The 27,498-nt window shown below is 42.3% G+C and overlaps 2 protein-coding genes across 7 annotated transcripts in view; one reads left to right on the forward strand and one right to left on the reverse strand.

The window, feature by feature from the left end:
• PRIMPOL (primase and DNA directed polymerase) overlaps positions 1–14,273 on the forward strand; it is a 94,342-nt gene extending 80,069 nt beyond the window's left edge. Inside the window, exons 13-14 of one of the 2 annotated variants that reach the window (XM_040333992.1) lie at positions 13,201–13,261; positions 14,090–14,273. In XM_040333992.1, coding sequence (XP_040189926.1) covers positions 13,201–13,261; positions 14,090–14,112 — 84 coding nt within the window. In that variant the 3' untranslated portion in view covers positions 14,113–14,273. Of the gene's footprint in view, positions 1–799; positions 1,295–13,200; positions 13,262–14,089 lie in introns of those variants that run through there. The other variant, XM_040333991.1, reaches the window with a different exon arrangement.
• LOC120921507 (caspase-3-like) overlaps positions 13,809–27,498 on the reverse strand; it is a 45,956-nt gene continuing 32,266 nt past the window's right edge. For all 5 annotated transcript variants that reach the window (XM_040334029.1, XM_040334011.1, XM_040333995.1 and 2 more), the window contains 2 exons: positions 23,107–23,224; positions 13,809–14,151 (listed from right to left, as the gene is read on the reverse strand). In XM_040334029.1, coding sequence (XP_040189963.1) covers positions 13,943–14,151; positions 23,107–23,224 — 327 coding nt within the window. In that variant the 3' untranslated portion in view covers positions 13,809–13,942. The remainder of the gene's footprint in view (positions 14,152–23,106; positions 23,225–27,498) is intronic.

The following is a 27,498-nucleotide window of genomic DNA, read 5'->3' on the forward strand; positions in this document are numbered from 1 at the left end:
GGAGAGAGGCATTGAGTGACAGGAAAGAAAAGCAAGGGAGCTTGGGTCTTGACGATTTTTACATCATCCACCATGGCTCCATAACCAGGAAGTGGCTGAAATTCAGGAGGAGGTAGCAGAGGAATGGCTGGGCCGATTTAGGAAAGAAAGACATCGACTGAAAGGTAAAGCCTAAGGGAACATTATATTTTAAAAAAGAAATGCATTATAGAACTCCTTTAATATATTGTTTCAAGCTAGAATTTGGAATTTATCTATCACCTACTATTAGAGTGTGGCACTCATCTTGCTTGATGAAATTACCTTCACATCAGAAATTCTCCCTTCATGCCAGAGACCCCCATCTACCCTATACAACAGTGGCCCCTTATACATGAGTCCACCAATCACATCAGTGTCACCCCATCATCTCAGAGTCTCCCAATCACCAAGCCCCTCAATCACACAGTCCCCTCAAAGCTCTGCCTACTTGCTTCAGCATTGTGCGAGTTGGAGGTGGTCTGGGGAGGCAGACTTCCATCTTTTCCTGAATTCTGGGGGTGGCCTGCATGCTTCCCTGGATCAGAGTAATGTATTGCCATAATGCAGGTGAGCCAGCCACCATCACCATAGAAAACAATGGTGCTGACAGCCGGTCAGTCCACACCATAGCAACTCATTAAGCAAATCCAGGACAAACGGTTTCCTGTGCTCAGGGTCTTGTGGTTGAGAAACACTGGTATAGTGTATGTAAGTACAACTGTTCTACAGGGTCTTTTAATAAATGGAGTCCCATATCTAAATATAAACTTTCTTGTAGGAAGATGAAGACTGGTGTTTTACAATGGATGAAAATGGAAACATAAAGAGGACACAACAGTTAGATATTCATACAAAGGAACATCTGCCAGGAGTGTCAGAAGGGCAGATTGGAACTTGTGAAAGAGGCTGGGATGATTGCATGGATGATGCCTGTATGCTTGAAGCTGCTGAAGATGCAGAATTGGCAGACATAGCGGATCACAGCGTTGCTGAATGGAATTCGGGACACACTGATATTCCAGATGAACTACTATTAGAAGCCATCAGCGATCATAATACCCCAGTGGAACCATAAACAACGTTTTCTAAGCTTGAAGTCACAGCTGATTTTTGCACTGGATGAGTGTTTTTATGGAGGGGCACTTGTATCAGTAAATGGACATCAGGATGCAGAACTTTGAAAATTGAATCAAAGTTTTGAAAACTCTGCACAAATATGCACTTTATAATGTATCCTTCTTTTAATAAACCCCTCCTTTTTTATTTTATTTTATTTTTTTGTATGTGTGTTTTTCCATTTACAGGATGTTCAGTAGTAATGATATAGTTAAATGTTTAGTACTAAGCACACCCTGCAGGTATAAGGAGCAGTTTATGTATATGTAGTAGCTCTCAAATTATACATTTATGTACTGAAATTGTGCATTCTTGTTATTACTATATTGTACTAAGTTTAAATGAGTATTTTTTATTCAAAACTAAACTCCAGTATAATAACTTACATTTTTATAAATTGCTTAAAGTGGATGTAAACCTCCATATACCAAGTGAAGTGAACAGCCTCAGATGATACACAGGGATGAAACAAATCTCCTTTCATAAGTTTTACGTGTGTGTGTGTCTATATTTATATATATATATAAGCTGTCTTCACATTTATATACTGTTTAGAAAGTGCACATTGTGTTAGAATTTTCACTTCATCATCATAGGAGACTAGTCCTGGACACTGTGAGAAAGCTGATTGGAGGAAAGGCACCCCCTCCCCACACATGCAGAGAGTGTCTGTGAATTGTTTAGCTGGCTGCTAATCTATTTATTGCAACCTCCTCCAACACACAGCTCAGGCGGCTGTCTCCCAAAAAGAGGGAGAACTTATCAGGCTGATAACAGAGCTACAAAGAGACAGCTAGGAGGAAGAGACAGCTACAGGACTTAGCTCTTTGAAGAGAGAAAGGAAAACACTACAGACAGATGTGCCCAGCTCAAATTTTGAATGAATCGTGTTTACATCCACTTTGACCACTTGTCCACTGGGCACTTAAACCCCCTTCCTAACAAGACCAATTTTCAGCTTTCAGTGCTCTCACATTTTGAATGACAATTACTCAGTCAGGCAACATTGTACCCATATGAAATTGTTGTCCTTTTTGTTCACACAAATAGAGCTTTATTTTGGTAGTATTTGATCACCTCTGGGTTTTTTATTTTTTGCACTTTAAATGGAAAAAAAAAAAAAAGATCAAAAATGCATTTTACTTCGTTTTTAGACAAAATTTATTTGGCTAAATTTTTTTTGGTAAAAATAACCCATATCAGTCTTTCACAATGACCAAATAATAGAGTCTATAAGCTATGGTGCCAATCACTGAAAATGGATCTCGCCTGATGTACTGATGGCCTATCTCATTTCCAGGACAGTACAAATACCCCCCAAATTACCCATTTTTGGAAAGCAGACAATTTTAAGGTATTTAGTAAGGAGGAATGGTGAGTTTTTTTAAAGTTGTAATTTCTTCCCACAATTCTTTGCAAAATTAAGATATTTTTTTTTAACTACTTAAGGACCCCTTCACACCGATATACGTTGGCAGAATGGCACGGCTGGGCACAATCACGTACCTGTACGTGTCTCTTTAAGCCCAGCAGTGGGGTCGCGAGTGCGCCGGCGGCGGTGGGGTTGCAAGCATGCCGCCGGCTGTGCGCTCGTGACCCGGTCGGAAGCTCCGGACCCGATCGCCGCCAGTGTCCCGCGATCGGTCACCGGAGCTGAAGAATGGGGAGAGGTGTGTGTAAACACACCTTCCCTGTTCTTCATTGTGGCAGTGTCATTGATCGTCTGTTCCCTGATATAGGGAAAGACGATCAATGACGTCACACGTCCAGCCCCGCCCCCCTACAGTTAGAAACACATATGAGGTCACACTTAACCCATACAGCGCCCCCTAGTGGTTAACTCCTAAACTGCAATTGTCATTTTCACAGTAAACAATGCATTTTTATAGCACTTTTTGCTGTGAAAATGACAATGGTCCCAAAAATGTCCGATGTGTCCGCCATAATGTCCCAATCACGAAAAAAATCAATGATCGCCGCCATTAGTAGTAAAAAAAAAATAATTATAAAAATGTATGGCGATACCACATGTGTGAGACTTTTCCACAGCATGGCCACATACAGAGGCCCAACATGCAGGGAGCACCATCAGGGACATGCATTTCAAATCTAATTTGATTACCTATTACACTTTTGTGAGGCGCTGATGGGCACTGTAGTGGCAAGGAGCCATGGGTGAGCTGTGGATGGGCTTGGATGAACCATGGATGGAGCATGGATGAGCCAGGGATGGATGGTGCATTGGATGAGCCAGGGATGGATGAGCATGAATGGTGCATGGATGAGCCAGGGATGGATGGCCCATGGATGAGCACAGATGGAGCATTAATGAGGCAGGGATGGATGGCGCATGGATGACCACAGATGAGCCAGGGATGGATTGAGAATGGATGAGCCAGGGATAGATAGGCAAAAATCAGCACTGTGGGCACTTAGAGACAGCCCACAGTGCTGTTGCACCCAGGTCCCCACTCTCTTCACACACTGTACTGATTGGTGCAAGGAGAAGGAGGAGCTGCACCAGACTTGCTCCAGTTTGTTGACAAGTGATCGCTCCATCATTGGACGGAGCGATCACGTGGTAAAGGGCCACTGGCATTGGCCCTTTACCCCTTTCCATGACGCGTCGGGTCTGAAGGGTCACAGATATTCCTTGGTGCGTGCCCCAGGGGGCGCGGTTCTAGGAGGACGTCCATGGACGCCCTCCCAGAATAAGCTGATCGTGCTCTAGCCATCTTTCCGCTATGGCCCGGTGGGCATGTGGTTAATACCCAAAAAAAGGATATAAATACACTTTGTGTGCTCCAAATGTCTTTGCAGATTTTACTTTGTAGACATAGCAATGACCTCATCACTGTGATGCACATAGCCTGTGCAGAGAACAGGACCAGCTGGTTCGCTCACTACAACCCTTTTGCAGAAAACCACAGGAAGGTGGCACAAGGCCAGAAAAAAACATTTTTATTAACCGCAACAACTTTTATTACAAGAAACTTCAGCACTGGGGCAAAGTACAGTTGTTTATTGATAGATTGCTGCACAAATCTAGAAGAAATACACATAGGACACAAAGGTTAAAGAATATATAGTGAGGGTGGAAAGTGAGTAGCCCTGCAACTGACCACCAGTGGGGGTTTGGGAAGGAGAGTTTTGCAAGGTAGGTTTTTGGTAGACCCATTCATGTATCCTATGATTGATGTAACCACTGAGGGTTAGATCTTTTTCACAAATTATTTTAACATTTTATTTAATGCTATAAAGATATTTTAAAAGAATTGATCCACAATTAAAAATTAGATCACCTGTACTTTATACAAAAAAATTGAATTCCAAATTACCTCTGAAGGGGCTAGTACCCCTAAAGACATGGCACTGTTAACGCCCATGCACCCATGAAAAGGTTGGTATATGTGGGGTTAAACATTGCACCCATGGGTGCGCCACATCTTTGAAGGTGGTTAACTATCAAATAAAAAATAGTTATGTAAATGGTACTCAAGAGCCCCGGACCCAGATAATGGAATGTACATGAATATAATGCAGCAACATCGCAAGTCGGCCTTTTTCCAATACCATTCCCTGTTTCCCTTCCTAATTTTTTTTATTCTATGCTTGGTGTCTCATATATAAGTGGGTAACCTCCACCTTAAAGGTTGCACTCAATTTATCTATCGTATCTACCATAATTTCACTGAGGAAGACAATGTTGGCAACTATGAGCTTGCCAAGAATTTGTTACCCCTCCTCCCTCGTGCATCTTCCGGAGATATTGCAATATAGGAATGACTGAAAAAGGAAGGGAGATCTTCTCTGCCAAATGCTTGATGATGATTTTTGGTAGCATGTTAAAATCTACTGTTGGATCTTTCTCTAATTTACGTTAAGTGTTACTGTCTGATAACTGCCTCTCTGTGGTACACCTTTGTATTAAAGTGACCCCATACTTTTTTTGTAAAATAAATGCAGTTTATTAAAATAGAGGTAGAATGTACCTTCTATCTCTATCTTCCTTTGTTTCATCTCTCAAATGGAAAGGATTTTTCAATTTTTAGATTTTGTGTTCTAGGGTGGCCCCCCTGCTTGACCCCAAGATGGACTAAACATCTATGTGCATACATATTCAGCTCTAGGGGAATTGTGGTACACATAAAGCGGAGCATGTGACCAGTAATAAGGACACTGTTTGCTTTACACTAGTAGCTGTGAGATGCATCAGTGGAGGATAGGGTGCATGCAAAGGACAAGAGAGAATCCTGAAAAAAATGGGAATACCTTAAAAGAATAAAAAAATTAAAAAGTGACCCAATGTTTATTAAGTTTAATGTCACTTTAAGTACCTCCACGGCACCACCCTTGCCTGCGCTTTCAATTGTGATTGCATGATTATACTTGAGGGACTTCAAGACTTCAGCACTCAAAGTACAAATCATTTGGAGATTGTTTCTCTCTTCTGGATATATATATATATATATATGTATATGTATATATATATATATATATATATATACACACACACACATACATATATATACATACACACACACATACACACAGGTGCATCGCCAAAAAATAGAATATCGTCAAAAAGTTAATTTATTTCAATAATTCAATTCAAAAAGTGAAACTCATATATTAGTATTATATAGATTCATTACACACAGAGTGATATATTTCAAGCATTTCTTTCTTTTAATTTTGAGGACTATGGCTTACAGCTAATGAAAACCCAAAATTAAGTATCTCCAAAAATTTGAATATTGAGAAAAAGTTTAGTATTGTAGACTCAAGGGCCCGATTCACGTAGAGCGGCGTATCTTTGAGCGGGCGTAGCACATCTCATATGCGCTACGCCGACGTAACAAAGAGAGGCAAGAACAGTATTCACAAAGCACTTGCTCCCTAAGTTACGGCGGCGTAGCGTAAATGGGCCGCTGTAAGCCCGTCTAATTCAAAGTAGGAAGGTAGTGGGCGTGCTGTATTAAAATGAAGCATGACCCCATGTAAATGAAGGGCCTAACTAACGGCGAATGCGCGTGCATGCTCAGAATCACGTCGCATATACTCCCTAAGATACGACGGCTCAATGCGGTCGACGTGAACGTAATCTACGCTCAGCCCCATTCACGTACGACTTACGTAAAATACGACGGCTGTTCCGTCGTCCATACCTTTGCATGGGTTGCGCCACCTTAATAGGTGTTTTATCTTTACGCCGGACGTACGCCTTACGTAAACGGCGTAGATTACAGCGACGGGCGTAAGTACGTTCGTGAATCAGCGTATCCCGCTCATTTACATATTCGACGAGTAAAACAATGGAAGCGCCCCTTGCGGCCAGCGTAAATATGCGCCCAAGATACGACGGCGTAGGAGACTTACGTCGGTCGGATGGAGCCGAAATTCAGCCGTATCTCCTTTGCAGCCTGAGGCTGGGTTCACACTACTACACTACTTTCATCCTACTTTGCTCTGCTACATTGGTCCTACTTTCATGAACAGGATACTACTTTGGTCCGACTTCAATGATATTCAATGGGCCTGAAGTAGGATCAATGTAGGACCAAAAGTAGTACAGGGAGCATTTTCAAAGTCGGACCGACTTGTGTAGGACGCTACAAGACGCTCTCATAGGGAAACATTGAACACAGAGCAAAGTAGGATCAAAGTAGTGTAGTAGTGTGAACCCAGCCTTAGGCTGGGTTCACACTTGTCCTACAACGGTCCTACATTGGGAGCTCATGTAGCATGACGTGTGAAAATCAATGTTTCCCTATGAGAGCTGTCTTAACTGGTCCTACACAAGTCGGTCCGACTTTGAAACTACTCCCTGTACTACTTTGGTCCTACTTTGATCCTACATCAGCCCATTGAATATCATTAAAGTAGGATCAAAGTAGGAGCCTTGTCCTAACCATCCGACTTTTGACATCCGACTTGTGATTACAGCAGCAGTAAAAGGAATTTATCTCACTCTGGGATTGTTTTGATTGGTCAAAGAACAAGTCAGACTATCACAAAGTCGGAACAAAGTAGTATCCTGTTCTTGAAAGTAGGATGGATGTAGGACCAATGTAGGATCAATGTAGGACCAATGTAGGACCAATGTAGGATCAGTGTAGGACCAATGTAGCAGAGCAAAGTAGGATCAAAGTAGTGTAGTAGTGTGAACCCAGCCTGAGGCTGGGTTCACACTTGTCCTACAACGGTCCTACATTGGGAGCTCATGTAGCATGACGTGTGAAAATCAATGTTTCCCTATGAGAGCTGTCTTAACTGGTCCGACACAAGTCGGTCCGACTTTGAAACTACTCCCTGTACTACTTTGGTCCTACTTTGATCCTACATCAGCCCATTGAATATCATTAAAGTAGGATCAAAGTAGGAGCCTTGTCCTAACCATCCGACTTTTGACATCCGACTTGTGATTACAGCAGCAGTAAAAGGAATTTATCTCACTCTGGGATTGTTTTGATTGGTCAAAGAACAAGTCAGACTATCACAAAGTCGGATCAAAGTAGTATCCTGTTCATGAAAGTAGGATGGGTGTAGGACCAATGTAGGATCAGTGTAGGACCAATGTAGCAGAGCAAAGTAGTGTAGTAGTGTGAACCCAGCCTGAGACTACTAAATAGCCCAGCACACAGCTGTGCAATTAGCTTTCCTTTCTTATCAAAATCTGGCATAAACGAGCTATCTTCAAGATAGCACAGGGCCACTGCCATAATATACATATATATTTTATCAGGGGTTAGCTCAAAGATGATCACCTTCCTTGGGAAAAAGTCCAAACACAGGTTTCTTAGAGACGGTTCACACTGGGGCGGCACGACTTCGGAGGCGACTCGGCAAGGCGTCCTGAAGACGACTTCAGAGGCGACTTGCAAAATAACTTCTGTATAGAAGTCAATGCAAGTCGCCCCCAAAGTCGTACAAGAATCTTTTTCTAAGTCGGAGCGACTTGCGTCGCTCCTATTAGAACGGTTCTATTGAATAGAATGAGACGCGACTTGTCAGGCGGCTGAGTCGCCTGACGAGTCGCCCCAGTGTGAACCGGCTCTTATAATCTGACCTGTAGCCAGTTTTATTTTGAAAGGTTGCATGAAAATAACACAAACAAAAACAGAAAATAAATCCTTGCCATCCAGACATAAACATTGCAGGTTCCTAACTCACAAAACAAAGATAACGCAAACCCTTTCTCTTAAAAAGAAAATGTCACAAAAGCAGCTCTCTCAGGTTTTGGCTTCCTGAGTCCCAGGTCAAGAGCAATCCTTTGCTTTAGTCCTGCTTAATTTATCCCACCTGTTGGTGGACACCAGTGGACTGCAAAATCTGGTCCGGAACCAGGCCTGCCAAGGTGGCTGTTAAAACCCGGACCGGATTCCACCTTAGTTTTTTTGCAAATGAACGCATGTGAGGTGAAACATAACATCCATCAATCACCTCGCCTTTCATAATGTTACATATATACATACACACATATATATATATATTTATGCACACACAGTATCTCACAAGAGTGAGTACACCCCTTACATTTTTGTAAATACCTGTATGTTATTATATCGTTTCATGTTACAACACTGAAGAAATGGCACTTTGCTACAATGTAACATAGTGAGTGTACAGTTTGTATAACAGTGTCAATTTGCTGTCCCCTCAAAATAATTTAACAAGCCATTAATGTCTAAGCTGCTGACAATAAAAGTGACTACACCCCTAAGTGAAAATGTCCAAATTGGGCCCAAAGTGTCAATATTTTGTGTGGCCACCATTATTTTCCAGCACTGCCTTAACAATCTTGGGCATGGAGTTCACCAGAGCTTCACAGATTGCCACTGGAGTCCTCTTCCATGACATCACAGAGCTGGTGGATGTTAGAGACCTTGCGCTCCTCCACCTTCCGTTTGAAGATGCCCCACAGATGCTCAATAGGGGTTAGGTCTGGGGGCATGCTTGGCCAGTCCACCACCTTTAACCTCAGCTTCTTTAGCAAGGCAGTGGTAGTCTTGGAGTTGTGTTTGGGGTCGTTATGTTGGAATACTGCCCTGCGGCCCAGTCTCGGATGGGAGGGGATCATGCTCTGCTTCAGTATGTCACAATACCAGGGGCGGACTGACCATTCGGTCAGTCGGGCACTGCCCGAGGGCCCCGTGGTGGGAGGGCCCGGGCTGGCTCAGTCTGCCCATGGAGGTGCCCGCAGCAGCGTCAGCTTCTACACAATAAAAAAAACCCAGAGAAAGCAGTGCCTTGGATCCCTCTAGCTAGGTTGATGTGGCTGCGCTGTTGTATGAGAGGCTCTTGAGGTGTGAGCTGGAGATGGATGGCTCATCAGAGCGGTGAGCCGTGCAGGGATTTACAGTGACAGGCGCTCCGGCCACCTCTCCCCCCTGTGGAATTCAGCTGAGGGGGCGGGCCGTAAGTCACTGCCGCGGAGGATTGTCTGTGAAGGAGCTGCAGAGTGAATTGCACAGACACAGGCATGGCATCCACACGGACCTGCCTGTGCAGAAGCAGGTCAGTGTCATAATGAAAGCACTGTCTGTGTCTCATCTGTGTATAAGAGCCATGCTGATTGTTACTTTACCTTCTTTCCCTGTGCTGTGTCTGTGCTTATTTACCAGGTAGCAGGTCAGGTGCTATTCACTAGTGCACATGATGAGCCATCCATCCCGGCCAGCTCATCCCTCCCGAGCCTCTCATACAACAGCCACATCATCCTAGCTAGCAGGATTTAATGGTTCAAGGCACTGCTTTCTCAGAGGTACAGACTCGTTTTTTATTTTATTGTGTATGATAAGCTGCCACTGCTGCGGGCACCTCCAGGGGAGGACTGAGCTGGCCCTGGCCCTCCCACCACGGGGCCCTCAGGCAGTGCCCAACTGACCAAATGGTCAGTCCACCCCTGCACACAGATATCTGGTACACTGAATGCCACTCAGTGTATAGATATCAGTGTTATATAGTGTTATATATAGGGAATAGCACATAAACCAATTTACATTGAAGAAATATACCATGCGATTTGACATGTCAAATCGCATGGCAATGGCACTACCCGAATCGGTGCGATGCCCCATTTGTGCCACCGCACCGATTCCCAAAAGTAGTTTCTGTATAACTTTTGGCGACTTCTTGGTGCAATTTCCATAGACATCTGTGCAGCAACCCGCACAGACGTCTCTGAAATCACCTGCCAAATTCACACTGACATGCGGGTATGAAATCGTGCGAGTTTAGCTGAACTGTCTCACACAATTTCATTCCCGCTGTCAGTGTGAACCTGGACTAAGGCCTGATTCACATCTATGGCATTTTTTGTGCTTTTTGCATTTTGTAGATTTGCACAACAGTCCATTTAACATGGTTTCCTATGGAACACATTCTGTAGTGCAAATCTGAAAAATGCATAAAGGACTAAAAATGCCTAGGTGTGAATCCAGCCTAAGTGAGTGTTATTCCCTATATATATTCCTTACGTTGGTGGTCAGTGAGAAGAATGTCCCTTACATTGGTGATCAGTGAGAAGAATGTTCCTTACATTGGTGATCAGTGAGAAGAATGCTCCTTACATTGGTGATCAGTGAGAAGAATGTCCCTTACATTGGTGATCAGTGGGAAGAATGTTCCTTACATTGGTGATCAGTGAGAAGAATGTTCCTTACATTGGTGATCAGTGAGAAGAATGTCCCTTACATTGGTGATCATTGAAAAGAATGCTCCTTACATTGGTGATCAGTGAGAAGAATGTCCCTTACATTGGTGATCAGTGAGAAGAATGCCCCTTACATTGGTGATCAGTGAGAAGAATGCCCCTTACATTGGTGATCAGTGAGAAGAATGCCCCTTACATTGGTGATCAGTGGGAAGAATGTTCCTTACATTGGTGATCAGTGAGAAGAATGCCCCTTACATTGGTGATCAGTGGGAAGAATGTTCCTTACATTGGTGATTAGTGGGAAGAATGTCCCTTACATTGGTGATCAGTGAGAAGAATGTTCCTTACATTGGTGATTAGTGGGAAGAATGTCCCTTACATTGGTGATCAGTGAGAAGAATGTTCCTTACATTGGTGATCAGTGAGAAGAATGTTCCTTACATTGGTGATTAGTGGGAATAATGTCCCTTACATTGGTGATCAGTGGGAAGAATGTCCCTTACATTGGTGGTCAGTGAGAAGAATGTTCCTTACATTGGTGATCAGTGGGAAGAATGTTCGTTACATTGGTGGTCAGTGAAAATGATTTAAAGTAAATACAATTATTTAAAAAAAATGTAAAACACACCCATAATCCCTTCACACACTCTATATAAAAAGGGTTATGTAGGATGAGCATATGTATGTAAACAATAATGGATACATTGTATAGTATCCACCAGAACATCAGAGTGAGAGCAATTCTAGGGCCATAATTCATAGTTAAAGGGGTTGTATGGGTTCAGTTTTTTTTTTTTTTTTAATAACAAACACGTTATACTTACCTCCACTGTGCAGTTTGTTTTGCACAAAGTGGCCCCGATCGTCATCTTCTGGGGTCCCACGGAGGCTCTCACGGTTCCTCCCCGCAAGAGCTAACCCCCTCTGGGAAGCTCTCTCCCGAGTGGGTTACATTGCGGGCGCACTCCTGTGTGATACACTTGGCGGCCATACCCAATAAGTGTATGACTCAGCCCCACCCCCTGGCGTGCAACAACATTAATTTGATTGACAGCAGTGGGAGCCAATGGCTGCGCTGCTATCAATCTAACCAATGAAGAGCCGATTGGAAAGCTATGCGGGAATATTGTGCTAATTTATGAAAACCTTAATTTCGAAAATGTACCGTTGTTGCACTTTAATGTACATTTTATTTTTCTTTAATTCCTATAATAAACATTTATTTGGAACATAGCATCCAGAAATTCTTTGAACGCATGCAATATGGGCAGTGCAATATGTAGGTAGGATTTGTGTGGATGCAGCTTGAACGTGGGTGGGGACACATGGGCAGAGACACAGGGGGCCCCATGATCTCCTTTTGCCCGGGGGCCCCATGAGCTGTCAGTCCGCCCCTGCACAATACATATTGGCTTTCATGGTTCCCTCAATGAACTGTAGCTCCCCAGTGGCGGCAGCACTCGTGCAGCCCCAGACCATGACACTCCCACTGCCATGCTTGACTGTAGGCAAGACACATTTGTCTTTGTACTCCTCCCCTGGTTGCCGCCACACATGCTTGACACCATCTGAACCAAATAAGTTTATCTTGGTCTCATCAGACCACAGGACATGGTTCCAGTAATCCATGTCCTTAGTCTGCTTGTCTTCAGCAAATTGTTTGCGGGCTTTCTTGTGCATCATCTTTTGAAGAGGATGACAGCTATGCAGACCAATTAGATGCAGTGTGCTGCATATGGTCTGAGCACTGAAGGGCTGACCCCCCACCCCTTCAATCTCTGCAGCATTGCTGGCAGCACTCATACGTCTATTTTCCAAAGACAACCTCTGGTTATGACACTGAGCACGTGCACTCAACTTCTTGGTTCCACCATGGCAAAGCCTGTTCTGAGTGGAACCTGTCCTGTTAAACTGCTGTATGGTCTTGGCCACCGTGCTGCAGCTCAGCATTTTTTTTTTTCAGATCCTCCGAGATTTCTTTGCCATGAGGTGCGATGTTGAACTTCCAGTGACCAGTAGGATAGAGTGAGAGCGATAACACAAAATTTAACACACCTGCTTCCTATTTACCATTGAGACCTTGTAACACTAAAGAGTCACATGACACCCGGGAGGGGAAATGGCTAATTGGACCCAATTTGGAAACGTTCACTTAGGGGTGTACTCACTTTTGTTGCCAGCGGTTTAGACATTAATGGGGGACGTCAAATTTACACTATTTACACTGTTATACAAACTGTACACTCACTACTTTACATTGTAGCAAAGTGTAATTTCTTCAGTCTTGTCACATGAAAAGATATAATAAAATATTTACAAAAATGTGAGGGGTGTACTCACATTTGTGAGATACTGTGTATATAAGGGAGGTTGACATGCTGACGTCACCACTTTTGTTTCCCTAGTGGACGGGTGATTGCAAGCTGGCCGGCTTACTATTCGATGCTTTTAAACTTCTGCCTTTTCGTAAGTGTAACTTTTTTATGCTTCATAATAAATTTATACGATTTACACTATGGTGTGTTCTTCTCATTTTGGGTAAACGTTGATGTACACATTCTGATTGCCTGATGATCGAGGTCTTCTGGTTGCCTGCCTATGGTCTATTCCCATTCATTCAAACTTGGAGAGCCATTGTTCTCACCGCCTCTGGATAAAGACCCCGTTTGGATGCACTAATAGCAGGCTTTTTTATGCTTGCCTTTTGGTAAGCACACAATCTATGTGGTGGAGGTGCATATCCCTTTGTTGGTGTTTTGTCGTCAAGAATTCTCACACCTTTGGTTGCAATATTGGGACTATAATTGATCATTATCAATCACAATTGATATTTATATCATGTCACATTTGTATTGTTGGTTATTGTTTTAGCACAGCTCTTTTCCCCTTTTTTTCACTTTATTTATGTGCATATCTCAAATTTTTGAGCTGCAGCTTTATTGTTATTTATAATTGTTTATTAGCACTGTATGTTTCTTCTATATATAAGAATATCATGAAGCAAAACAAAGCCTGGTATTCATTATTATTTTTATTAGGAATCAATATCACAAATGTATCCTTCAGTAACAGCAATGGTTCAGTCTAGTTGATTTTCTTAATGATCTAATGAAAAAGATTCCTCATGTTGAATGGGTGTTTTTTCTCTTACAGATAGACATCTTTAGTAAGTTTGCTGACAATACAAGGCATTTCTTTTTCTTTTTCTTTATTTGCTTCATATTCAAATGCAACTTTGTGGTTTACACGTGTTAAAATCTGCATCAGCTCATACTTCTTCCCATACTTTTTCAGCATCTCACACAGCGACTGAATAAACCAGGAGCCAGAAAACGTGTTTCTGAATGACACATAACCTGCAGAGAGAGAAAAGGTATAAAAGGTCATTATATCGGTTTTTGTATTAATGTGAAACAAAAATGGTTAATTTATATTTTTTAACAACGACCTCCCCTTGCTATACCCTGCTCCTAAGATTAATATAAAAAAAAAAATTGGACTTCTAATCAGAACCTCCATTTCACTAGCCATCATTCTGTCTCAGCCATTTCATGGACTACCTGTACTTTAGCTCAGGGACTAATGGTAGGTGATCACAAGCGTCAGTCTACCCAGAATTGAAGTTTTAGTTTCTGATACCTTGTGGCCACTATGAGAGGCCCCATGGATTTTGTATTTATGTTATATTACAAAGAATGCAGCAGGAAATGCTAGAACACACACAGTGGCTTGTAATTGTCTTGTATATACTTTATTTATTATGGTCAGGACTGAACAGTATAATTTTTATTTTTAATTGGGTAAAAATGAAATATTGCATATACCTGTAAAAATATATTTTTAAATATTCTTTATTTTAAAAGGAGCTAAAGCATGTTTAGGCATATGTCAACAACATATCAGTGCATACATATAAAAAGGATGGCATAATAGAGAAGTTGACTATAGCGCCGTAGTCTTCAAAATGCTGCTAACTGAGAATAAATTATCAGTTGTTGTGCTACACATCCTTCTGGGTCATCTAGATCAATAAAAATGCAACAATCCTGCAAGCCACCATTCCTATCAGCTAAGGTATAGAAATAAAGCTGCTAGCGTGAAGTACGTCTGATAAATCGTGCTAAAGACTAAATAAAATGAACAAAACGTGTCCAGTACGTGATGTAGATATGTGCAAACAAATATACAAGTAAATATATATAAATAATGATTTAAAAAATATATATATAAATATAAATTGCATAAAAAAAAAAAATCGCACCATTAAAGAAAATCGCATAAAAAAATCACATCACACTAAGGTGCATAAGTGCATAAACATGCATAATAAATAATAGTGGTAAACAGTCAAATACTTAAAAATGACACACAAGTCCATATAAAGTATTCTAAGGTGCTTCAGTGAAGATAAACAATGTATGAAAAATTCCACAGTGCTTTAGTGCATGTAATCAGTAGCAGCAATCCAAGGGTGATGTATAATACAGTTCATACAACAACACAAGGCCCAGTGAGTGATCCAAAAGTAATGCCAAGGTGTAGTCACACAGGTGCTCCCCTATGGTAATGGCCGCTCAGCTTAGAGCGTGCGACCTTGCAACTAAGCTTGGTCTGTGCACGCTTATGAACCACACCTGGTTCTAATGCATAATCCTGGGTTCCTGGTTCCTTGGCAGGCAGCTCCAGATCATAGAATATATAAGAAAAAAAAAAACGGATTGTGCAAGTAACATTTTAACAATATTTATTTAAATAAAAAGAGAGATCCCTTGCCGGGGTAATCACATACTGCAGGTGCGACAGTTCACCACTCTATAACAGGCTCGTAGCGAGATGTACAGATTGGGATATGGTAAACAGTCCTCTCAGCCTCACACAGACTCTCCTGCCGTCCTCATCTAGATCAATGTTTCTCAACTCCAGTCCTCAAGTAACCCCAACAGGTCATGTTTTCAGGATTTCCCTCAGATAAAACAGCTGTGGTAATTACTAAGCCTCTGAAACTGATCCAGTCACCTGTGCATAATAATGGAAAGCCTGAAAACATGACCTGTTGGGGGTACTTGAGAACTGGAGTTGAGAAACATTGATGTACCTAACCTCCAGTATGTCCTGTCTTTCATTGCTAACCATGGGTACAGGAAAATAAAAGATTCTACAGATTGGTGTAGAAAGGGGAAGGAAGGGAGGGAAAAAAAGGAGGGGTTATTGGGGAGTGTAGAAGGTTTGACTACTTAAAGTATGCATAGAGATAAAATCAAGGCACCGTAAAAAAAATGCCATCGTCCTATTACTCATTAGCATATATATTTAAAAAAAAATTATAGCGAGCTAATAGGTGGAGTTCTGAGCTCTTTTTCACATGTTTTAAAGGCTCTCCCTAAAGTATAACTAAAGGTAAAACTTTTTCCTTGGGCCTTCATAGCATCATAACCCTGATAGAGCTACGCCTCAGACTCTTATTACCAGTGAATAGCATAAAAGAAAAGTCAAGGACATTCACAGCATTCTCAACTTCTTTTCCTCATAATCAGTCAATTGAAGCCAAATGTCCCTACCTCTGCCTAGTGTAGCTTCGGTCTGGGTTCAGCCTCTTCCAGACGCAGTCCCTTGGACTGCTAAACGCACAAATAAGGCTGGGGACACCTTCTGTTAGTATTTTGTGGTAAGCAGCATCTCCTCACTTGGAGCATTTATCTGTCAGAATATCAATATGGTGTTTGTTTTTGATTGAAGCCAGGAGAGTAGTACATTAACATTTCCCAATTTTCTTGCAGGCATTCACTTTCTTTTTCACCTCTGTTATGCTAGGGATTTCTTTTAGCTGACTTAACACTGCAATTCCTTGTTTCCTAAGGTGCACATGAGCATCCTGTTTTCGTATATGGATGTGGGGATTGGCCTCCGTGCTGCATGTGAAAGTGGAGGGGTTGGGATTTCACCTGTCTATTTTCCGCCCTCCTGCAATGTTTAAACATGTGGCATCATTACACAGGTCCCTTGCATATCCCTTTCCTGGCTGAACGAAAGCTTCTCATGTTCAGCCTACTGGTAATTCCTGCTGTAGTCTCTGCTGATCCATTCTGTACATTGCTGTTTAACGGTAGGTTCCTGTTCCGTGGAGGTACTTGCTTTAGCTCTTTGCATTCAAGCTAATATGTTCCTTCTACACCTCTCAGCTGCTCTCCTTGCTGCTTGATCACCATGAGCCTATCACCACCTGCTCAAGACACTCAAATGCTCTAGGTAAGGGACCTACAGTGGGTATATGGGATTGTATGATATTTTGTATTTTTTTATTTTTTTTATAGTTAAACTAGATGGACTTGTGTCTTTTTTCAACCTGACTAACTATGTAACAGTCAAGTAAGTTCAGGTTCTGTAAAAGAGTGCCCTAATGATGGTTACCTTTTCTTGTCTCCTACCCTGTATGCTCCCAAAGTCCAAGGGGTCTTCAAGGCATTATGACAGGACTAACAGCGACAACCGAGTGCGCTCTTTTCAGTCCAGACACCAGTTTTGTGATAGAAACATATCCAAAATGCATCATTGCTCTTCATCTTCTCCTCATTATGCTAGGGGAAAAAATGTTGGCCTTGTGGAGCTCCCCTGCCAGTAAACAAGTTAGTATGCAGAGACTTCCTGGGAGAGTTTTTAGTGGCTCTGGAAAGTCAACAAGTTGCTGCCTTACTCAAGCAAGTTGTTAAGGATTCTAAGGAGTTGGTAGCCGCTCTGTTGTTGCAGCCTTCTGCTCAAACCCTTTAGAGAGAAGATACTTCCCTGTCTCAACTAGGTTCATCTATTAGTGGCCTCCTTCATTCAGCGGCTATGCGACTGCACAAAAAAACACCAGAATAAAACTCTTCGAAGGATTCCTCAGAGGACTCCTAACCCTCTTGCTTTAGTATTGCACTCATGAAGCCTTATGTCCAGGCAGTAAAGCAGGTCATCAATTGGAAGGAGCCAGAGGAGCTTTCTAAGAAAACAAAAAGATACTTTCCATTTCTCAAAAACGTTAATCCTTTTTTCTTTTAAAGATCTTCTTGATAAGTCGCATTGATCTTGACCTTAAAAGACCTTATCAAGAAGCTTGGGGTGCATGCAAACGGACGATAGCGCCAAGCAGTCAGGTGACATTATTAAAGGCGAATAAGAGGAAATTCCTTTCTGCTCCCCAGGATTCAAATGAGTCTTTTTGATATGAAGCCTGCTCAAACACATTTCCGGTCTAGGCCAGGTTTTTAGCAGTTTACATCAGATGGGGCTAGTCATTGTCAAGAGCTCTGGGTGGTTTCAACAAATCAGTTCTGGTCATTTTTGGACCTTCTCTTATCTGCCACCTCACAATTCCTTCACCCCTGCAAAGGATTCCAAGTTTATCCAAGAAGATAATAATTCTATGGAAGCTCCTTGTGTCTCTACAGAAGCAAGTGGTGAAGTTAAAAACAAAGTGTCCTGTGATAGTTTAAAAATGATTAAAACCACTACATATACCTCAAAAGCTTTAAAATGCTTCATACAAATCATCCAACAAGGAGACTGGAGGCAATTGATAGTCTTGATTCAAGACACCTATCTATAGATTCCCAGCATTTCAGCAATATGTAAGATTTGTTGTGGCTCCACAATTCGTCCTTATATCTGTCTTGGCAGTCCTGAGAAAGAAGGGTTTTTGAGTGTATCATTACCTTGACAACATTCTAATCTTAGTGTGCAGTCCAGGCTAGCTCACGGAACACAAAGATAGTCTTATGAAGATGTTGATAATGAACTGAGAAAAAAATCAGTTATCTCCAACTCAACAGATGATAAACTTTGAAACCTTCAGGGGTCGGTATAGTTGCCACTCCAGACGGTAGCAAGAATGAGTAGAACAATGACACGCTCCCACTTGTTAGCTTCACAGTCTTTAAGCCTGATAGGCAGAAGGTTTGCATGCATTCCCCTAGCTCCCTGGGCCTACTGTCACCTCAGATTTTTTTAGACACGATTCCCACAGTGGAAGAGGCTTCATCTTACTCAAGTGATCCAGGTATTGGTCGTTTCCCAACATAGGAATCATATTCAACGTGCTGGAACTAGCAGTAACTGAATTGTCCCCTCAGATGAAGAACTGTCCTGTGCTCCTGCAGATAGACAACAGAGCTGCAGTCTTATACATCCAGAAGCAAGGGTGCACCCAAAGGCAACTCCCATCTAGGGGAAGTTGATCCCAATATGCTCTGGGTGGAAATAAATCTGATAGACCTTATAGCAATGCAACCACCAGGTTGTTTAAACATTGAAGCAGATCGGTTGTCTTCAATCAAGTTGTGTATCTCTGGGGCCTACCTCAGATAGATCTATTTGCTTCCTCTATCAACACCAAGCTGCCAAGGTTGATCTCATGCCTTCCCTGTCACCTGGCGGAGGGAGTAGATGCTCTTTTGTGCCCGTGGAATTGCATTCTGGCCTACGTCTTTCCCCCACCCCACTTATCTTGAAATCCTCTCAAGACTTGTGACAGTCATAGCCGCCCTTCCTTATTGCCAAGAGGATTGTGGGTCCCTCTGACTATGAACCTCAGTACTTTCCCACCGATATCAGCTCCACTCTTATTTTGCCTTCTAACACATGGGAGGTTCAACCACCTGAATTTGAGGTTTGAGATTCTAGGCTGCTCACCGAATGTCATTTGGACTCTCCTAAAGGCAAGTAAACCCTCAACAAAATGCATATATGGTAGGATTTATAGAAGTTTGTTGCTTGTGTAGCCAGGAAATGTCTCAACCCTGTCTCTACTTCAGCTTCCCACCTTTTGGGGTTCTTCTAAACTGGCCTGGATCTGGGCCTGAGTCTAAGTTCCCTAAAGGTTCAGGTAACCACAATCTCAGCAATGACTATTACAAGAAGGGCTGTGATCCAGCTAGTTATTTATCATGTGTATGTTGCCATGGAGGCAACATTTACCATAATTCTCCTTTCCTGGTGCCTATACATGGCAGTGCATGCTCCCACACTTGCTATTCTATATTTACAGAGAATGTTGAGGGTGCTCTATCATGGGTTCACTGTCATGGATAGACACCAGGATAAGAAAAATTACAGTATTGATACAATTTTCAGTTTAAAAAAAAAAAAAGATTTGGATAGAGTTGTGACAGGTTAGAACCACTGTTTGTAGTTCTGTCTGTTTCCCAAATCCAGTTACTATGTGATGCATAATCCTCTTTAAATTAGCAAAAAAAAATAGCTTTTCCTCTAACAGGTGAGCCAAATCTTTCTTTTGTGCCTCATGTTTCCCTTCTCAGACATGGCAGCTGACAGTGGGAGAACCTCACATCAGCTCACAATAACATAGATGAGAGAAAGGAGCGCTCCATAGTGCAGTAGGTTAAAAAGGGGGGATTTCCACGACCAGAAGTGCGACACCGCGGCTTCCAAGTCCTTCACGCGTATCGTGACAGACTACGTCACTTTCTCAAAATGATCCTTTTGAGAAGGACTTGGAAGCCGTGATGACGTACTTTCGGTCGCGGCCGAGACCGGAAGTTCATATGTTTACAACACTGACGATTCTCTGCTTTATTGTAAGTGTGATTTTTATGTTTAACCACTTCCAGCCCAAGGACGTCATATGACGTCCTGGACTTTCAGTGGGGATATCTGAAAGATGCCTGCAGCCACAGGCATCATTCAGATATCCATCTTCAGCCGGCGAATCCCTGCACCATAAGAATGATCATAGCGTCGGTTCCGCTGCTTGATCGTTCTTATAGGCGGCGGCCCCTCCCGCCGCCATCCGGTGCTTCTCCGGGCTCTCCTTTGCCATCGGAGACCCGGAGAAACGATCCGCCGGCGTCCGATGGAAACCATAGAGTAGACTGGTGACCAGATGGTCACCAGTCATCTCTATGATCGTCGGAGGCCCGGGCGCGATGTTATGACGTCACGCCCGGGTCCTGGAATGTAAACACAGCCGCAATCGCGGCTGAAAGCATTAGATCGGTGATTTTTTTTTCACGATCTAATGCTTTCCAGCCTGATGGACCCTTATTGACCCTGCATCTCTCCATAAAGAGTACCTGTCACGAACCATTCCTATTACAATGGATGTTTACATTACTTGTAATAGGAATAAAAGTGATCAAAAAAAATGTCAAAAAAAGTGTAAAAATAAAAGAAATTGAGTAAAAAAAAATAATAATAATAAAAAAAATTATTTGAAACGCCCCTATCCCCGGTAGCTCGCGCTCAGAAGCGCGCACACACGTAAGTCCCGCCCACATATGTAAACGCCATTCAAACCACACATGTGAGATATCGTCGCGTGCGTTAGAGCGCCAGCAACAATTCTAGCACTAGTTCTCCTCTGTAACTCTAAATTTGTAACTTGTAAAAAAAAATAAGCGACGCCTATGGAGATTTTTAAGTACTGACGTTTGGTGCCATTCCATGAGTGTGCGCAATTTTAAAGTGTGACATGTTAGGTATCTATTTACTCGGCGTAACTTCATCTTTCACATTATACAAAAAAATTGGGCTAACTTTACTGTTTTGTTATTTTTTAATTCACAAAACCGTTTTTTTCCCCCAAAAAAGGCGTTTCAAAAATGATTGCGCAAATACTGTGCGAGATAAAAAGTTGCAATGGCCGGCATTTTATTCCCTAGGGTGTCTGCTAAAAAAACATATATAGTGTTTGGGGGTTCTGAGTAATTTTCTAACAAAAAAATTATGATTTATGCATGTAGGAGAGAAGTGCCAAAATAGGCCCGGTATGGAAGTGGTAATAAATCCCCCCTTTTTAACCTACTGTACTATGCTCTTTTTTCTCTTCTCTATGTTATTGTGAGCTGATGTGAGGAGGCTGGCCGTGTTTGGAGCTGTGGATCTATGGGTTATTGGATCACATCAGGAACTTGTGTGTGTGTGTAAGCCTGCTGTGCATGTGAAATCAGGAGCTGGGACGGCAATGAGATATTGCAGCAAGACTTTTATTTTAGCCTATTAAGGTGAGAGGCTGGGGGAAACTGTTTTTAGCACCTGCACTGGAAGAAACAGCACCTGCACTTTTGTAATCACCATGATCCTGTGAAGATTGCCTGCTTGTACTTTTGGAGTTTATTGCACATCATTATGAAATATGAACTTTTTTGAAGAATTTATTTTGTACCAGACTTTTCCTCTTTTGCACTTTTATGCACATTGATTGTTGTCAGTTGCACTTTTATATATTTATTTATTTACTGGATTTGTATCCACCTGTCTTATATGGGTTACTGATTGCCTATTTCACCTCTTTTTTTCCACTTGGTTTACTTTTGCACTGGAATTGCATGTTTTGGATTTGTTTGGACATTTTATTAATTGATCAGTTTTTATTTTATCAATTATCCTACTGTTCACCCATTTAGTTACAGAGTTATTCAGTCAGTGAGCGCCCCCTACCTTCTTTTTTTTTAATATTGCTATTTATGTGTGAACATTTTTAGGTGGCTGCTGCTATTTATTTTAGGTTTTAGACTATTTCCCTTTGGTATGCGCATTAGTTCCCCCCTTTAATATATTATATATGTCAAGTTGTAATTTTCCAGACTAAGTATCATTTCCTGAAGACGCTGCTTTGGTAAGTTGTATGTTGAAGCATAGGACTGCTACTTCTGGGTCTTGTATGACATCACATCCAGTCTCTGATCGAGGCTTGGAGCGCATGCTGGCTTTGGATAGGCGCGGTGGGGTACATCTGTTCACAGAAGCTGTATATACTGATGCCGGTCATAGGCACCAATACATGTGAGTGTAATTTTTTTTTTGCTATTTACTGTTTTACCCTTTTTAATAAATACTGCGCAATGATATCTTTAATGGTGTCTCCCACTTTGTTGATGTTTGAGTGCCATTAAACTGTAGGAACATAGTGGAGCTCAGCCTAAAGTAATAAGAGCCTTTGAGGGCCATAAACGAGACTTGACCTACCTGTAAAGAGGGGTCAAACACCTTTGGTGAGTGTGCATCTACACTTTTGAGCACAAGTGATGAAGACATGGATTAATTTGTAATAGAAGAGTCACCTTGAAGAATACTGTATCACTGTTTTGGCATTAACACCACATTGGACTTTTTGTTCTTTCTTTATTTTCTATTTTGCATTTATATGTTTTAAGCACTGTTGTATATTTTGAAGCATGCAAGCGCAATGCTTTCATGTTTTTTGTCAAGCTGTATTTTGGTTTAACAGTATATTTTATATACTGTTTTTCGTAGTACTCCAGGCTGGTCGCTGTGTGAGCACAGTAAGGAAAGCTAAATCAACAGCCGTTAAATTTTACCTTGGCAAGTAGAGTAGTGGTAAAGAAAGTCGGCTTCTATTGGAATTTTACCAGTGGATGTTGTGGCGATACTTGCATAGGGAGTCACACCACTATCGCGCTTGAATCCTCTGCATGCCTTTCAAAAAAACACAAACACACGCAATAGTTACTTAGTGACATCTATTATATTATCATATTTTATATAGACTACATTTTAGTAGAACTGGTCTCTTAGTTCAATAAATATATTTGACTAAAGTGTACCTTTGACAGGCTGACCTACTACATTAAACAAGCATTCTCAGAACCATTTCTTCTATTATATATGCATGAATATCCACTTTGATTTTAATAAATTATCTGTACTTGCTATTATGTGCCAATGGATTTGAACTTTTAAAGGGAGTGAAGTTTTCCATGAAACAATGTGGGTTTACTATATTCCATATATGATTTTGGATGATTTTAGGGCAAATAAGGCTTATTTTCTCTATAAATGTTGGCATTTCTACATATATTGAAGTTTAAAACCACAAGCAACCCCAAAAAAAAAATCAAAACACTTGTTGCTACAGTCACAGGGATTGTGCATGTTCCTTAACGTGGAAGTGAAATAAAGGCTAAAAAAAAAAAAAAAAAAGATATTTACACTTTAAATTATTGCAAACAGAATGCAGCATATTTCTCAGCAGTGGGAAGCAAAGATTTAAACTTTGTTTATTATAGCCTTTCTTTCTACTTTAAGCTAAGTTCACACTTACGCGGCTCTGTAAAATGCGTTTGTGATGGCTGCTCTGTTTCATGCAGAATTTTTTTTCCTGCACCTTTTTTTTTAAATGCAGCTGGAGGAAAATTGCATGGTGCTTTTGTACCATGCATTTTTCAGCAACCAAAAATGCACTGCAGGTGCATGGAGGTGCCATTAGGAATGATCGGCAGCCCTGCGTGACTGCAAAGGTGCACCACGGTTTGGCTGCAGATGGAGGAACAGCTGTGATTTATATGGTGTCCCACACCCGCAACCACCTGCACAAGTGTGAACCTAGCCTCAAAGCATATCTAAACTCGAGAAAAAATATTACTATTGTTGAAGCTTACTGGTCATTTTATATGGTACCTGCATTTGTTTTCTTGTTTCACATGTTTTTCCTTTATTTTAACCTTTTTATCCTGACAACAACTCACTTCCTGTCTTTTCCTAGGCGGTGACAACCATACTGAGCAGTGTTGTCACTCTAGGACAAGGAGTGTGTTAAGACCATAGCGCTTTCATTTCTTAATGGGGGAATCATTTTGTAGTCCACAGAGATAGGAGAGAATAATGCTAATTGATAACTTCCTGTACTCTTTGCCTCTGGACTGTTTACAGTTCACAGGATTTCTGGCTTAATGAACAGCTACTTTTTTTTTTTGCACTTGTCAAACAGATATAATAATACACTTTCAATAATGATTTTCAGCAGACCAAAAAGGGAGCAAACAAGACAAAATTGTTATGTGTTTTTAATGTATGCTAATGTTGCTAAATTGACAGACATAACCTCCACCATACTCTAAGGCCCCATACACACGATAGGATTTATCCGCGGATACGGTCCAGCGGACCGTTTCCGCGGATAAATCCTCTCGAGGATTTCAGCAGATTTTAATGCGATGGAGTGTACACACCATAGGATCTATCCGCTGAAACCCATTCGCTGGGATTTTTCAGCGGATGGATTCTATCGTGTGTATAGGGGCCTTAGTGTTAAAGCTGACCTCCATGTTTTAGTGAAGTTTAACTAGTTTGTTTAGAACAAGCTATTTAGTTCATTAACACATGCAATGGCTGTCAGCGCTGTATGAACTGTTTGTAGCATCAGCTACATACAGTACACAGCGCTGGGTTCTGGCAGTGGGGTGAGGACTTTCCATTCCGCTCCCAAAACAAAATTGAGGCTGCTGAGCACTGTTCAGACATTCACAGGAGGCTTTGTATTCTATTAGCTAGATTCAGGATGGCGGGCGCATAGTTTTGGCAGCGTAGCGTATGGCATTTACACTACGCCGCTGTAAGCTAGCGAGGCAAGTACATGATTCACAAAGTACTTGCCTGCTAAGTTACGGCGGCGTAACGTAAATCAGGCGGGCGTAATGGCGGCTAATTCAAATTCGGCTGAGGGGGCGTGTTTTATGTTAATGGGGCTTGACCTGACGTGATTGACGTATTTTACGAACGGCGCATGCGCCGTCCGTGTACATATCCCAGTGTTCATTGCGGCAAAGTACGCCGCACGGTCCTATTGATTTTGACGTGGACGTAAATGACGTAAAACCCTATTCACGGACGACTTACGCAAACGACGTAAAATTTTCAAATTTCGACGCGGGAACGACGGCCATACTTAACATTACTATTCCAGCTATTTGATGGAATAACTTTAGGCCTAAAAGTGCGTTACGTAAACGGCGTATCTTTACTGCGTCGGGCAAGCGTACGTTCATGAATCTGCGTATCTACTCATTTACATATTCTAGGCCGACCGCAATGGAAGCGCCACCTAGCGGTCAGCCTAAAAATTACACTTTAGGATACGACGGTGTAAGACACTTGCGCCGCTCGTATCTGAGCCTAATTTAAGTGTATCTGGTTACCAGAATACGCTTAAATTTGCGTTGGCGCAGATTCTGACTTAGGCTGGCGTATCTACTGATACGCCAGCCTAAGTCTTTCTGAATCTAGCTACATGAATGAAAAGAAAGCTTCCTCTGATTGGCAGAGAAGCAGGCTGGTGACACAATTTTCTGACTCAGCCATTCAGAAGAAGCTTTATTCATGTATAGTAATGTATATGGCTGAACAACACCAAGCCCAATTCGATTTCCTTCTAAGAGCGGAAAGTTCCCATCACACTGCCAGAACTCAGCGCTGTACACTAATGCAGCTGAGGCTACATACAGTTCATACAGCTCTGACAGACACTGCATGTGTAAGTGAAGTAAATAGTTTGTTTGAAACAGTCTGGACTAAACAAACTATTTAGACTTCATTAAAACATGAAGATCAGTTTTAAAATAGGTTAGCATTTATTCAATAACCCCCACGTCCTAATTTTCCTATCACCAAGTTCCATAGACTCTTATTCCACAAACAAATAGAGCCATTTCCTTGTACTCTGTATTAAATCAGTTAGGTATACACATGAATCATCATGCCTGACTCACAGTTGCAACTTGTCACCACCAGAGCAGTAGTGATCGGCGGTGATTTTAACTGTCCGATAGAGGAGGATGGGCGCAGTTCTAGCATATACGCAAAACTTGATGTTACTTCAAAACTGCTCATGGAGATGATCTCGGAGGCATCCTTACGGGACGCCGTGGGATCCATAGGGCAAGGTACCGTGAATTATTCATGGTGCCGGCCAGATGGATCTGTGCGTTCCAGGATTGACTTTGTGCTCACTTCAAGAGCAGTCAAGCATCGTGAGTTCTTCATGATCCCCTGCTTTTTCTCTGACCACAGGGCCATTCACTTTCGGGGTGAACTGGGCGAGAGCTTTGCTCACGGACCAGGTTCCTGGAAGCTGAATACCACCCTGCTGGAAAATGAGGAATTGATGGGGGAACTCCGGGAGGCCTATGCCTCTTGGACGGAGGAAAAGAGATTCTTCGGAATGGTAAGTGATTGGTGGGAGGTTGTGAAAGTTAAGCTGCGCAGCTTCTTTCAGGCAAGGGGACGACAGCAAGTGTGTGCAAGGAAGAAGGAACTCAGGAGACTGCAACGTGAGTTGCAGTCCCTGCAGGACCTTCACCACTGCGGCTGGGACGTTAGGCAGGACCTGGAGGACACCAAGAAGAGCCTGAAAGGGTACTTTGAGGAAGAATCCAGGCACATTGTCTTCCGTGCCAAGGTGGAGAACCTTGAGAAAGGTGAGAAGTGTAACTCTTTCTTTTTCAGGAAACTCCATTCAGGACACACTCCCTTGTCTAAACTGCGTGACGAGACCGGAACTCTCCAGAAGGGGAAGGAGGCTGTAATGCAAGTAGTTGAAGACTACTACACCAACCTCTACTCCCCGAAAGAAACGGACTCGGAGGCAGCCGACAGGTTCCTGTCAGGTATCACTAATCAAATTGATCCTGCAGGTTCATCGACCGTCAACGCCCCCCTGGTGTTGGAGGAGCTGCACTCTGCCGCTAAATCCTTTAGGCGGGGCAGGACCCCGGGCTGCGATGGTCTCCCAGTTGAGCTCTATGTAGCCCTGTGGGACCTCGTGGGCCCGGACCTGCTCGAGCTGTACGAGGAGATGGTGGTGGAGGGTAGAATGCCTCCTTCACTGAGAGAGGGGATGATCACGATTTTGTATAAGCGCAAAGGGGAGAGATCGGACCTGAAACATTGGCGTCCGATCTCTCTTTTGAACGTGG

This window comes from Rana temporaria, chromosome 1, assembly GCF_905171775.1.
Source record: "Rana temporaria chromosome 1, aRanTem1.1, whole genome shotgun sequence".
In the NCBI taxonomy this organism is placed as follows: Eukaryota; Metazoa; Chordata; class Amphibia; order Anura; family Ranidae; genus Rana; species Rana temporaria.